This window comes from Lissotriton vulgaris, chromosome 4_2, assembly GCF_964263255.1.
Source record: "Lissotriton vulgaris chromosome 4_2, aLisVul1.2, whole genome shotgun sequence".
Taxonomy (NCBI): domain Eukaryota; kingdom Metazoa; phylum Chordata; class Amphibia; order Caudata; family Salamandridae; genus Lissotriton; species Lissotriton vulgaris.
In genome coordinates, this window is record NC_141692.1 from 23,019,236 (window position 1) to 23,033,846 (window position 14,611).

Sequence of the window (14,611 nt, forward strand, 5' to 3'; positions counted from 1 at the left end):
CACAGTTGACTGACAGCTTGATTTCTATTCATCAACAGGTTTGAGAAGCTCTTCCTAACAGGTCTGTAGGTGAGAGACATAGACTCCGGCCCGGGGACCATGTAATGGTCTGATCCTTAGAGAGGTCGAGCAGCATGAAGCCTAGGTGATGCAGCCCAGAGCAAGTACTCCTGGCGACGAGAACTGCAGTCCGAGTGACGAACAGGAGGAACTGGGTGCATTCTACCCACTGCAAAAAGGTGCTGTATACCCTGGTGGAACCTGCTGCCCCAATCGACCATCAATACATCCTGGACACAGAGAAAGGCCAAGCCATATCACCTGAAGAACCTGCAGAAGTCTTCCTGGACCACACGATCCCTGGTATATGCTGATACAAACTGTGACCCCGGAAAGACACTCCAGTGTCGAAAAAGACTGGTTGAGCAATCGTCCAGGGTTAGTGAGAGACTGTGCTAAAGGGGTGGGGGCATCTTTTGGGGTAGTGACACCCATCTTAAGCCTCGGTGAAGAAACCAAAGGCTGCCCAGGACTTTAGAGCTCCAACAATTTTTGTTACTTCAACAACGAGATGAATATGCCTAAGGAGAAAACATCAACTGCTGCAAGGATCTGTGATAAAAGGATAATGTGCAGTGCTGGTTTTATTGTCACTGTGGTCACTATGGCAGTGATAACTTGGGTTCTAGAGGAAGTGGCTCCTGCTTGACAAGTTCTGACTGCCACTACTCCGGCACCCATTGAACATCACTATTTTACTCTCTCTTATAATGAGCAGAAGCATAGACAGTCTTATCTGAACAAGTTCATCCCGATGTTGCACCACACGCACAATGCTACGAACATTACTAACTGTTGAGTGTGTGGAATGATGCCAGGTCATCAGAAAAAGGGAGGAACACCTTTAATTTCTCTACACTTTTCCCATAACGGCTCTTGTCAAGCCTGGTTTGCCTTTCTATTGGCTTCTCAAGTGGCTAACGTTACTGGTATGACTGTAGGGAGAATAAACTATTATCTTAATAAAGCATGTAATCCTGATGAAGAAGGTGACCCACAAGCTAAAGGGACTAAATAGGAGTGGGAGGAGTACCGACCAGGAAATGCTTCCAGACATTATGTGTACCCAAATGCTCGAACTACCAAGGTTAATAGACCATTTGTTACAGCTGTCACTAGAGCCGAGCAGATTTGTGTGTGAACAGTGTTGGGAAAATTCCAGTGGGAAGAAGCGAATGTACTCAGGTTTTGACAATTGAGGGCAGTAACAATAGTAGTTTTATGTCTTCTCATAATACATATTTCATCTGGGGGAACAAGGGATACTACCATCTACCTGTTGGATGGTCTGGAGTCTGTTATGTGTCCTTTTTGTTACCTTCTGTGTTTTTGGCACCTGCATCATATCATAAGGACTATTGGTTATTTGATGGCATTTTTAAGAACAGATAAAAACGAACAATAAGTAATGATGAGGTGGACCAGACTGACACTGCACTACAGCAAAATGTTGATTTCAATTTGGGGCTGTTCTTCTTTGTTGGTGCTGCCTTGAACAGCAGGAAAATCAGGTGATTGGCTCGTGTCGTGGAAGCTGACCAACCAGACAGCTATGGTACTTGGAAACATCACAGAGGAACTGCAAATTGCGAGTATTGTGGTGCTCCAAAATCGTATGGTACTAGATGTAGTTTTGGCTGATCGAGGTGGTGCATATTGCATCATCGGAAGTAGCTGTTGTGTATACATACCGGATCATGCCCCTTCAGTTTTTTATTCGATCTCTAAACTGCATAAAATTGCTGCTGAGATCTACTCTGGTACTGGCACATGGACATTCGCTAGTTGGTTTTGGACACTGTTTGTCACCTGGGGCTGGAAATTCTTGACAGTTTTATGTATGTTATTTGCAATTCTGCTGACATGCTGCCTATGTATACAATGTGGTCCAATGCTTTGCTCCATCTGTATTACTGCCTGTACACCTACTAAAAGTAATATTGCACAAATGAATGCCCAGCACTCATTAGACAGAAATTGATCAATTGATGCAAATCGATGTACATGACGTATATTTAGACTTCTCTAGAAGGGGAATGTCTCCAGCTAATGCTAAAAGGGCTGTCTGTGGAATTTTGTAAGAGATCACTGTTAGCATTCACCTGAAGCCATGTTGTTTCGGGCAGCCAATTTAGTTAGCCATGTGCTCGCCATGTGCTCTTTCCTTTTTCTCTGTTGTTTGTCCTTGTGCTCTGCTCAAAGAACTGGCTATACTTAGACTATGCTACTCTGCACATGCACAGAAGAATCTGTAGCTGCCCTTGCACCTTCTCTAGTCTGTACCTGTCAGGTTGTTTTTACCAAAGAAAGCAACTGCTAGCTCTTCCTTTACTGTTGACTGTGCATTCTTTGTATGACCATTTATGTATGTAACTCTCCTATGTGGGTTTGTACCGCCTTCTTTTGAGCTCCTGTGTGGGTATAAAAGAGATATTGTTCTTCTACTCCTTGTGCTACTTCATACACTACCAAAGGGTGTTGTGTGAATGTAGTTCCACCTCATGAGGTTAATAGAATATCTTTTTACTATTTCAGCTTCTGTGCCAACTTCTATTTTCTGGTCGGAGGACTTGTGTGCACAGAAGGGCGAAGCCCTAGCACTGGTAGGCTTTGCTGAGGTCCACCTCTACAGGGGGATCAGCCATAAATTCTGCCTACTCAGTTGATGTATGTGTAGTGGATGGGGAATATAGAACAGCATAGTAAGTTGCAAAACTTTAAGCTATGATGTTTGCCTCTCATCTCATTTCTCGTATTTACTGAGATTTGAAAACCGATGATAACAGCCTATCAAATAATATGCCAGGTCATTAATCAGTACCACAGTCATTAGTACATGCCAGGCCCTATACCCAGCCCATGCCAGATATGCCTAAAGGCTGTCCATAGCTGGGACTGACAGCCTTCTGTAGGTTGAGTGCAAGGACTTTTGCCCTGCACCAAACCCTGCTGCACATGGCCTCACGCCCATCTGGTGTCCCACAGTGTCTGGGTAACAATCCTGGCTCATAGCACTTGACCCGGCACCAAACCTTGCTGCACATGGCTTCAGGTCCATCCGGTGTCCCTGGGGTATGGGTAACACTCCTGGCTCATAGCCCTTGACCCTGCACCAAACCCTTCCGCACGTGGCCTCAGGCCCATCCGGTGTCCCAAGGGTCTGTGTAACACTCCTGGCTCATAGCTCATAACACTCCTGGCTCATTACTTATTGATATGCTCATTATCCAGTCAAATTCAAATTATGTCAGTGTCAATCTGAATTCTGCTAACCAAACACTCACCATTCCTCCTATTGCTTTCCCTAATTCCTTCCCCTGCCTTCTTTACTTTAATAACTATCTTGGATCTTGTCTGTATGTCCTATCAAATCCCAACCTCCCTTACCCTTGTATAACTATCTTAAAACCATTCCTTCTGCCTTCTCTCTGTCTGTCTCTCATATCTTACATTTACTAATTTAACCTCAAATTTCTAATAACATAAATATCCTACTGTCGTTGTGTACCTTCCCTCCCCTTGTTTATACCCCCCTTCTCCTCCCCACCTTCTGTCACACTTTCGCCCTTCATTTTAACTATATTGCTTTCCCTTGGCTACTACATAAACTTACTAATCTCACTTTCATCCTTCCTTTTCCTATCTCACCAAACGTATATATATGTACAGCCCCGAGAAAGCCCCAGGCCGGACGGCCATGGAAAGGGGTGAAACACGTGTTGGCTGTTGTTTGTTCACTCACTCTTTCAAACAGAGTGTCCGAAAAATTATTATAAACACCCTACATAAAAAAGAAAACAGTGCGTGATTAGAATTTTTTCTAGAATGGAACGGATTAATCAAATCTTGCCCAGACAAACCTGTTGACACCTGCACTCCATGGGCTGCAGGGGCCTGCGTTAGGCCAGTGCAATCAGAATCACCAGACCCCGCACAATATACCCCTCAGTTTCTCCAGTGCAAGATGACCAAGAAATTCCATGGGGAGAGTGAATTTCACTTTGTGGCTTGCATTAGGCTTTGAGTGGATTCTATCAGCTCAGAAATAAAGTCCCTGAACTGGTCAGTGGGATAAACAGCTAACTTTGGCAAAGTGAAATATAACACTGGAAACAACTTTGAACAATCGAGATTGAGTGTACACCCTTAATTTTTCTAGCTAAATTTTATGTCTTCAACCCAAATAAAGCTGTTCTTTAGAAGAAGTTTTCTGGCATCTATCTTTCTGGTAATTCATTAACATTTATAGCTAAAGATTCTGGGCAGATTTACAAGCCCCCTTAGCCACCAGTACGTCACTTTTCATGGCGTACTGGAGGCGCAGGGGGCTCTTCCATATTTACACGGACAAGAAAAGCCACCCTGCGTGACTTTTTCTCTCCTTGTAAATACGGCCCCTCCACACGTAACACTTTGCATTGAAGGGGCGTTCCATGGGTGTTGTTGTGGGTGTTCCCACGCAACACCCATGGAACAAGACACATCTCCAGAGAAATCGTAAATCTGGAATTGCGTCAGAATGCTACACCACCCTAGAGGTGGCATAGGGAGGCGCAACGAGGAGAAATGATTTAATTTCATCTTGTTTTTTCCTCTTTCAATGCATGTTGCATTCTACAGCACACATTGAAAGAGGAAAAGGCCTTTAGTGATTGTTTTTGTGCAGGAAAGTCCCCCTTCCTGCACCAAAACAATCTCCCCATGGCGAGGTGTTCTTGGTGCAAGAGTGCCTGCGCTGGTGCTTGGCAGCTGTTTGTGCGCCAGCGCAGGGGAGAGCACAGGAATGCAACATATTATTGTAAATATGTCACATTCCTGTGCTCTGAAAGTGCTGCAGCGTTGTGCAGCCAAAGGGCTTGCGGTGCCGCGCTGCGGCACTTTCTTGTAGAACTGCCCCCTGTGCGTTTATGTTTGTACAAAACTGCAAATGTTTACTTTCGTTAATTTCCTAAAATTCAACAAAAAAAACTAATAAATGGAATTGCTTTGTTTGTTAACTGGTGTAAAAAAAAGAAAAATAGGTTTTGCTGAGGAAAAAACTCTTATTAATTTATTTTGTTCATGCAAATAAAAATATTTAACGAAAACCTTTTTTTGCAGAAGAATGTTTGCAAGAATGAGGAGCTGTCACTGCAGGCATATTTGAAAGAAATATTTAAAAATATCAAGCTCAGAATATTGCAAATTGATGTTATGTTATGTTTTGTTAAGTGATGTAATGAGGATTTGTAAAGTAGGACTTATCACCGAGGGGTGTCCAGGTGCTGGAGCATGCGTGGAGGTCTTCTGCTGGGCGTTAGTTGAAGAGCCAGGTCCTCAGCTTCTTGCAGAATTCAAGAAGCGAGAAGGAGAACGCCGTGTGTGGAGGGTGGTGTTCCACAGGGTGTGAGGTAGGTCAAGGCTTGGCCACCTCTTCTGCTTTTGCAGATGCAAGGTGTGTGTGCAAGAGCGAGTGAGGCAGAGTGTAGGTGTCTGCTGGGCTGGTGGAAGTAGCAGTGGTAGTTGAGGTAGGCTGGTCCAGTGTTGTGCAGTGCCTTGTATGCGAGTGTGAGGAGTTTGAATAGGCATTGATTGTGTATCTGCAGCTGTGGAGATCACTGAGCTGAGGTGTGATGTGCACGTGCAATGGGAGATCCAGGAATAGTCTAGCAGTGGCGATCTGGATGGTCTGAAGATGGTGGAGGAGGTGGTTGGGGATTCCGGCATACACTGTGTTGCTGTAGTCAAGTGTGCTGGTGACCAGGGCTTGAGTGGCCGTATATTTAGTGCTCTTGGGAATCCATAAGAAGATTTGTTTGAGGATGCATAGCATGTGTAAGTGGGAGGAGCCGACTATGTTCACCTGTGCCGCCATGTTGCGATTGTCTTCTAAGGTGATTCCCCCTAGCAGTTTTTTGGTAGGATTAATATTTAGTTCCCAAGAGTTGTTAGCTGCTGGAAGTAAATGAATTAAGGGCGAGCCGGACCTCACTTACCTGATGTAATGGACCCTGAGGCACAGTACTTATCTGCCCCCACTCCACAGGTGCTCTGAGTGTTGCAGCTCCCAGTGGTGGCATCACACACATAGCACTTCAAGGAGTGAGCTGAAAAGGGAAAAAAAAAACATAAGTGACATATGCAGAAGTGCTGAGCTCCCCAGTGCTGTTCCTCTTCCATTAGTTCCATCCTTCATTTTGCCTTACATATTGTTCACACATAACTGATTGCATTTGAGTTTAGAAGAATTTGGTGTTGAGTTTTATCCCCACAATGGAAAATGACTGCCCACCCCATAAACACTGGCCACCTTAGAGGATAGTGTAACATACAGCAAGAGCTTCTGTTTGCTCTCAGCAGCTGCAAAGTCTCAGCAGGGTTGTCGTGGCGTCAGGGGTGGAGGGCTGGGGGCAGGAGGGGCAGAGAGTGGCAAGGCAAGGTTGGGCAGAGCATGTCTTCAACTACTTGCTGTCATGTGGGTGAGGAGGGAGGGGGCGCACAGCCCCACCATGCACCGCTCTAACCCTGGAGCTGCTTAAGTATCTAAGTAGACAATGGCAGGACTGGGAGGGTTCATGGACCCAGACCCAGCTCCTGGCCAGGACCCCTGGCTCTCTCTAGGTGATGAGGGCATGGAGCTGTTTGTGATCCTTGTGGGAGGAGGGGAAGGGCGGTGGGTGCCCTGTCTGCCCTGGGCTCTGCGTGTAGCCAGGTGTGTCCTGCACCCAGCTTTGCTGCTATGAACCAGGCCCTGGCTGAGGACAGCATTGCATGGTCCCCCAGGGGTACTGCAGCGGTAGGGCGGGGACCAGTTTTGCTTTTGCCCACATGTCATGCGGCTGCCGCTCCTTCCACGTGGCATTAATTCCCAGGCTGTGTGGCCAAATCAATGAGCGGGTGGGGCCAAGACGGTACCACACCGTCATGAGCACACGCCGTCGGTAACTCTTGACGGCGTGATTCCGTCATGAGCACAGCAGCACCATGCTCACCTCCAAACACCTCGCCCCGCGTCAGAATTCACGCTGCGGTGAAGGGTTTAAATATTTTCTGTATTTAATAGTTTCTTCATCCAGGATCTAGTAAAGGGGGTTGCTATAGGTTCTCTGCAGTTTGAGAGAGTACATTAATCTCCTTGTGGACTTTCATGTAGTGGAGCCTTGACTAGCTCCGTGTTGATTCCATCTCCTGGCCAGAGATATTTTGGGGCGTGAGGACTGGTGGGAAGATAGACAAGAGAAGCAGACGAAAACCAGGAAGAGCTCTGACCAATGTGGAGACGCCCTGTAGGGGAACTAATAAGCTCATGTGTGGAAAAGTCTACTTACAGCTCATATGTGACTCTGCCCTGTAGTAGCAAGGTGAACAACCACACCCAAGAAGGGTCACTCATCCAGTTGGACCAAGCGTCAGTGGGCAGAGAGTCAGATTGTCATTTAGGTGAGTCACAGGACACACATTAAGGACGCAGAATGTGAGCACCAGTGAGATTTGGTGAATGCACCCCCTCCCGAGGCTGAGACTGAGTGTCTGCTCTGTCCAGTCTACACCAGGGTGTCTGTGGGAGAAGGGCTCCACACAGACGCACACAATACAGATGTTCAGCTCTATACTGCCCCAGAGAAGATCATCTATAGGTGATCAGTTCTGTGCAGTCCCACACTAGTTCATCTATAGATGTTCAGCTCCATACAGCCATACACAATATCATCTATAGATGGTTTGCTCTGTAAAGCCCCACACAATATCATATATAAATGTTCAGTTCTATGCTTCCCCACAGAAGATCATCTATAGGTTATCAGTTCTGTGCAGTCCCACACAAGTTCATCTATAGATGATGACATCTATACAGCCCCACGCAAGATCATCTGTAAGTGACGGGCTCTACATAATCACTGACAATATTATCTTTTGATGATGAGCTCTGCGCAGCCACACAAATAAGGTCACCTGTAAGTGACACGCTCTACACAGCCCCATACACGATCATCTGCAGATGATGAGCTCTGCACAGCCCCAAACAACATCATCTGCAGGTGATGAATCGGAACAGCCACACACAAGATCATTTGCAGGTGATGAATCGGCAGAGCCCCACACAAGATCATCTGCAGGTGATGAATCGGAACAGCCCCACACAAGATCATCTGCAGGTGATGAATCGGAACAGCCCCACACAAGATCATCTGCAGGTGATGAATCGGAACAGCCCCACACAAGATCATCTGCAGGTGATGAATCGGCAGAGCCCCACTCAAGATCATCTGCAGGTGATGAATCGGCAGAGCCCCACACATGGTCATCTGCAGGTGATGAATCGGCAGAGCCCCACACAAGATCAACTGCAGGTGATGAATCGGAACAGCCCCACACAAGATCATCTGCAGGTGATGAATCGGCAGAGCCCCACTCAAGATCATCTGCAGGTGATGAATCGGAAGAGCCCCACACATGGTCATCTGCAGGTGATGAATCGGAACAGCCCCACACAAGATCATCTGCAGGTGATGAATCGTTAGAGCCCCACACAAGATCATCTGCAGGTGATGAATCGGCAGAGCCCCACACAAGATCAACTGCAGGTGATGAATCGGAACAGCCCCACACAAGATCATCTATAAATGATGAGTTCTGCACAGCCCCACTCAAGATCATCTGCAGGTGATGAATCGGCAGAGCCCCACACATGGTCATCTGCAGGTGATAATTCAGCAGAGCCCCACACAAGGTCATCTGCAGGTGATGAATCGGCAGAGCCCCACACAAGATCATCTGCAGGTGATGAATCGGCAGAGCCCCACACAAGATCATCTGCAGGTGATGAATCGGCAGAGCCCCACACAAGATCATCTGCAGGTGATGAATCGGAACAGCCCCACACAAGATCATCTATAAATGATGAGTTCTGCACAGCTCCACACAAGATCATCTGCAGGTGATGAATCGGCGGAGCCCCACAAAAGAGCATCTGCAGGTGATGAATCGGCAGAGCCCCACAAAAGAGCATCTGCAGGTGATGAATCGGCAGAGCCCCACACAAGATCATCTGCAGGTGATGAATCGGCAGAGCCCCACACAAGATCATCTGCAGGTGATGAATCGGAACAGCCCCACACAAGATCATCTATAAATGATGACTTCTGCACAGCTCCACACAAGATCATCTGCAGGTGATGAATCGGCGGAGCCCCACAAAAGAGCATCTGCAGGTGATGAATCGGCAGAGCCCCATACAAGATCATCTGCAGGTGATGAATCGGCAGAGCCCCTCACAAGATCATCTGCAGGTGATGAATCGTTAGAGCCCCACACAAGATCATCTGCAGGTGATGAATCGGCAGAGCCCCACTCAAGATCATCTGCAGGTGATGAATCGGAACAGCCCCACACAAGATCATCTGCAGGTGATGAATCGGAACAGCCCCACACAAGATCATCCACACGTGATGAATCGGAACAGCCCCACACAAGATCATCTGCAGGTGATGAGTCGGCAGAGCCCCATACAAGATCATCTGCAGGTGATGAATCGGAACAGCCCCACACAAGATCATCTATAAATGATGAGTTCTGCACAGCTCCACACAAGATCATCTGCAGGTGATGAATCGGCAGAGCCCCTTACAAGATCATCTGCAGGTGATGAATCGGCAGAGCCCCACACAAGAGCATCTGCAGGTGATGAATCGGCAGAGCCCCTCACAAGATCATCTGCAGGTGATGAATCGTTAGAGCCCCACACAAGATCATCTGCAGGTGATGAATCAGCAGAGCCCCTCACAAGATCATCTGCAGGTGATGAATCGTTAGAGCCCCACACAAGATCATCTGCAGGTGATGAATCGTTAGAGCCCCACACAAGATCATCTGCAGGTGATGAATCGGCAGAGCCCCACACAAGATCATCTGCAGGTGATGAATCGGCAGAGCCCCACACAAGATCATCTGCAGGTGATGAATCGGCAGAGCCCCACACAAGACCATCTGCAAGTGTAAAATCGAACAGCCCCTAATTAGATCATCTATAGATGATCTGCTCTCAAATGTCTCACTCAAGATCATCTGTAGGTGACAGGCTCTGCACAGCCCCACACAAGATTATCTATAGATGATGAGCTCAGCAAAACCCCAAACAAGATCATATATAGATGATCTGCTCTCAAATGTCTCACACAAGATCATCTGTAGGTGACAGGCTCTGCACAGCCCCACACAAGAGTATCTACAAGCCCACACAGGTACATTTATAGGTGATGAGTTTGGCACACTCCAGTGCAAGGATATCTATAGGTGATGAGTTCCACACATTGTAGAGTTCTGCAGGGCCCCCATTTCTAGATCCTTAGCTCACCAAATCAGACACAGCTGCCCATCGCTAGATATGTATCCTACTTATGTATGACCAGTTATAGAAAGCACACATGGCTAGAGCTATAGGGCATCGGGTTCTGCACATCCTGCACAGGCATATCCATAGGTGACTAGTCATACAAAGCACATACAGGTAGATTTGTAGGGATGAGTGTTGCACAAACTTCAGATGGTATATCCCTATATTACCAGTCACACAACACCCACAGATATAGAAGTTTTAGTAATGAGCTTGACGCAGCCTGCACAGGAAGATGCTGGGCTGACCGTTCCTATACAGCTTCACACAGCTAGTTCTGCATAAGATGAATTCTGCACAGCATACACAAATAAACCCCGCAGGGGACCAGTCATACAGACACTATAGGGTCCGATGTATTGATAATGAGCTCAGCACAGCCCTCACAGGCAGGTCTAGAGCTGACCTTTCATACATAGCTACTCCTGTAGTTGATGATTTCTGGACAGCCTACACAATATAATGCACAGGTGGCCAGTCATACAGACACTATAGGGTGAAATATATAGGTGATGCACTCAGCACAGCCCTCACTAGTAGATTCAGAGGTGACTTTTCATACTCAACTTCACACAGCCAGTTCTGTAGTTGATTATTTCTGCATACCATACACAAATATATCCACAGGCGACCAGTCATGCAAACACTATAGAGTTCGATCCGTAGGGGATGAGTTCAGCACAGACATCACTGGCAGGTCCAGAGCTGACCTTTCATACATAGATCGTCCTGTAGTTGACAATTTCTACACAGCCTATACAATATTACCCACAGGTGGCCAGTCATACAGACACTATAGTGTAACATTGAATGGTGATATGCTCAGCACAGCCCTCACTAGTACATTCAGAGCTGACCGACCGTTCATGTACAGCTTCACACAGCCAGTTCTGTAGTTGATGATTTCTGCATAGGAAATATACCAATATAGCCCACAGCATACCAGTCATACAGGCATGATAGGTTGCAATCTATAGGTGATGTGTTCAGCACTGCCCTCACTGGCAGATCCAGAGCTGACCTTTCATGCACAGCTTGTCCAGTAGTTGATGAATTCCGCACAGCCACACATGTATATCCATAGGTGATTGATCAGTCATGCAAAGACTACAGGGTTACTTCTATAAGTGATAAGTTCTGCAGAGCTCCACAGGTTGATCTCGTCAGCAGATATGTGATAAAGTGTCTAACTCTGCCGCTCCCTTGAAAAGGCCTGGAAAAAAGACCCAACCACTAGCACCAAGGACGCCTTCAAAAACGCCACCCGCACACACCACCAACTAATCCGAAAGGCCAAGAAAACAGCATTCAAGGATCGACTTGACAACAACGCCCACAACAGCAAGGAACTTTTCAACATTGTCACGGAATTTACTAATCCCTCGGCCAACTCCAACGACATCACCCCCTCTCAAGTCCTCTGCGACTCCCTAGCCTCATTCTTCCACAACAAAATTGCAGACATCCACAACAGCTTCGACAACCAACCCGGAGACCAACCCACCCAACCATATGCTGAACATTCTCCCCCCTTGAACACCCTTAACGACTGGAACCCAATCTCCACTGAGGACACCATCCGCCTGATGAACTCCATCCACTCAGGATCCCCCACAGACCCATGTCCTCACCACATCTTCAACAAAGCAGACTCCGTCATAGCACCGCACCTCCAAGACGTCATCAACTGCTCCTTCAACTCCGCCACCTTCCCGGAAAGCTGGAAACACGCTGAACTCACCGCCCTTCTGAAAAAACCCACAGCGGACCCCACCGAACTCAAAAATTACCGCCCCATTTTGCTCCTTCCATTCCCGGCCAAAGTAATCGAGAAAGCTGTCAACAACCAGCTCGCCGCTTTCCTCGAAGCCAACAAATCCCTCGACTCCTCACAATCTGGCTTCCGAGCAAAGCACAGCACTGAGACCGCCCTCATCGCAGCAACAGACGACATTCGAACTCTACTGGACAATGGAGACACAGTCGCCCTCATCCTCCTCGACCTCTCTGCAGCCTTCGACACAGTCTGCCACAGCACCCTTTTACAACGCCTCAGAAACATCGGAATCCAAGGAAAAGCACTTGAATGGATCACCTCGTTCCTCACCGGAAGAACCCAGAGAGTCCACCTTCCACCATTCAAGTCCGAGGCCACGTAAGTCATCTGTGGAGTACCCCAAGGGTCCTCACTCAGTCCCACTCTCTTCAACGTATACATGAGCCCCCTCGCCGCCATCGCCCGCCAACACAACCTCAACATCATCTCTTACGCGGATGACACTCAACTGATCCTTTCTCTCACCAATGACCCCAGCACCGCCAAAACTAACCTACACGAAGGAATGAAAGAAGTTGCCGAATGGATGAAACACAGCCGTCTGAAACTGAACTCAGATAAAACAGAAGTCCTCATCTTAGGTACATCCCCCTCTGCATGGGACGACTCTTGGTGGCCGGAAGCCCTCGGAAAAGCACCCATCCCGACAGACCACGCACGGAACCTAGGCGTTATCCTGGATTCTTCACTCTCAATGAACAGACAAGTCAGCGCCGTATCCTCATCCTGCTTCAACATTCTTTGCATGCTCAAAAAAACCTTTCGCTGGATCCCCACCGAAACCAGAAAAACAGTCACCCATGCTCTGGTCACGAGCCGACTGGACTACGGAAACACCCTCTACGCAGGTACTACCGCTAAACTCCAGAAGAAACTCCAACGAATCCAAAACGCCTCAGCCAGGATCATATTAGACATCCCACGCAACGAAAACATCTCTGGTCACCTGAAAGACCTCCACTGGCTACCCGTCAATAAGAGGATCACTTTCCGACTGCTAACCCACGCACACAAATCACTCTACGACATCGGACCAGAATGCCTCAACTCACGACTGTCCTTCTACACCCCCTCCCGCCAACTATGTTCTTCCAGCCAAGCCCTCGCCACTGTACCTCGCATCAACAAGACCACCATGGGAGGCAGATCCTTCTCATACCTGGCTGCTAAAACATGGAACTCACTCCCCACTTACCTTCGCCTTACCCAGAACCACCTAGCATTCAGAAAGCAACTTAAAACGTGGATATTTGACAAGTAATCCTCCTCCCCTCCCTAAGCGCCTTGAGACCCTCTGGGTATGTAGTGCGCTATATAAATTCTTTGACTTGACTTGACTAACAGGTTTCTATAGGTGATGAAATCTGCCTAGCGTCTACAGGTGGATCCATAGGTGACCAGTCATACACAGTCCCACACAGGATGACATGTTGGTGATCAGTCAAACATAGCCAAGCACGGGTGACTCTAAAGGTGATGAACTCTTCCCATCCCACACACATGCTACAATAGGTGTTCAGGTCTGCCCAGCACACATATGCACTTCTGTATGTGAACCTCTATAATCAGTCCCCCTGGGTAGAGTCATACCATACAATCTGGCGGGCAGCCTTACCTGTCCCAAAGAGGAGGGCAGCAGCCAGGAGGGAGACCACCACAGCCTTCATCGCTTCAAGACGGAGCAGCAGAAATCTGATCAAATGTGTGTGGGGTCTCTGGAAGGGTTCTGTATGTGGTCTGTGTGGGGTCCTGCTTGTGTGGTGTCTGTGGCTGGGTTCTGAGTGGGGTCAGTATGGGTTCCTGCTTGTTTGGTGTCTGTGGCTGGGTTCTGAGTGAGTTCAGTATGGGGTCCTTCTTGTGTGGGGTCTGTGGCAGGGTTCTGAGTGGGGTCAGTATGGGTTCCTGCTTGTTTGGTGTCTGTGGCTGGGTTCTGAGTGAGTTCAGTATGGGGTCCTTCTCATGTGATGTCCTAGTGTGAAGGCTTCCAATCTGCTGGGATACCTGGCTGGTGTCTCTGAGTCTCTGGGTTTATATAGCAACAGCTGCGGGAATAAGGAGGGCGGTGAAAGATGTGCTTGTGAACCAGTTCGATGGGGTTTCCTTTGAAAGATGTGCTTTTGTTGAAACACTTCCTCATCGCAAACGTGTCCACGCCCAGCCGACAAAGCAATTCATTGTTTAATGAGCAGCACAGAAAGGGCCTGGCTGCCATGATGAGCAGGTTAATCACAGCAAATAAGGCGAGGCAGACACTGATGTCTGCATGAACTCAGCAGTTAAAATACACTTCTTGCACCTCTTCAGGCTGGTCCATGGTGAACTGGACTTCATGTATGGACTGT

The 14,611-nt window shown here is 47.7% G+C and overlaps 1 protein-coding gene across 2 annotated transcripts in view; it reads right to left on the reverse strand.

Annotated features, from left to right (window-relative positions):
* The window catches only part of LOC147718166 (uncharacterized), a 104,477-nt gene extending 90,221 nt beyond the window's left edge, over positions 1–14,256 (reverse strand). For both annotated transcript variants that reach the window (XM_086919236.1, XM_086919235.1), the window contains exons 1-2: positions 13,885–14,256; positions 6,036–6,146 (exon numbers count right to left, since the gene is read on the reverse strand). In XM_086919236.1, coding sequence (XP_086775362.1) covers positions 6,036–6,146; positions 13,885–13,936 — 163 coding nt within the window. In that variant the 5' untranslated portion in view covers positions 13,937–14,256. The remainder of the gene's footprint in view (positions 1–6,035; positions 6,147–13,884) is intronic.
* Between the last annotated feature and the right edge of the window lie 355 nt (positions 14,257–14,611).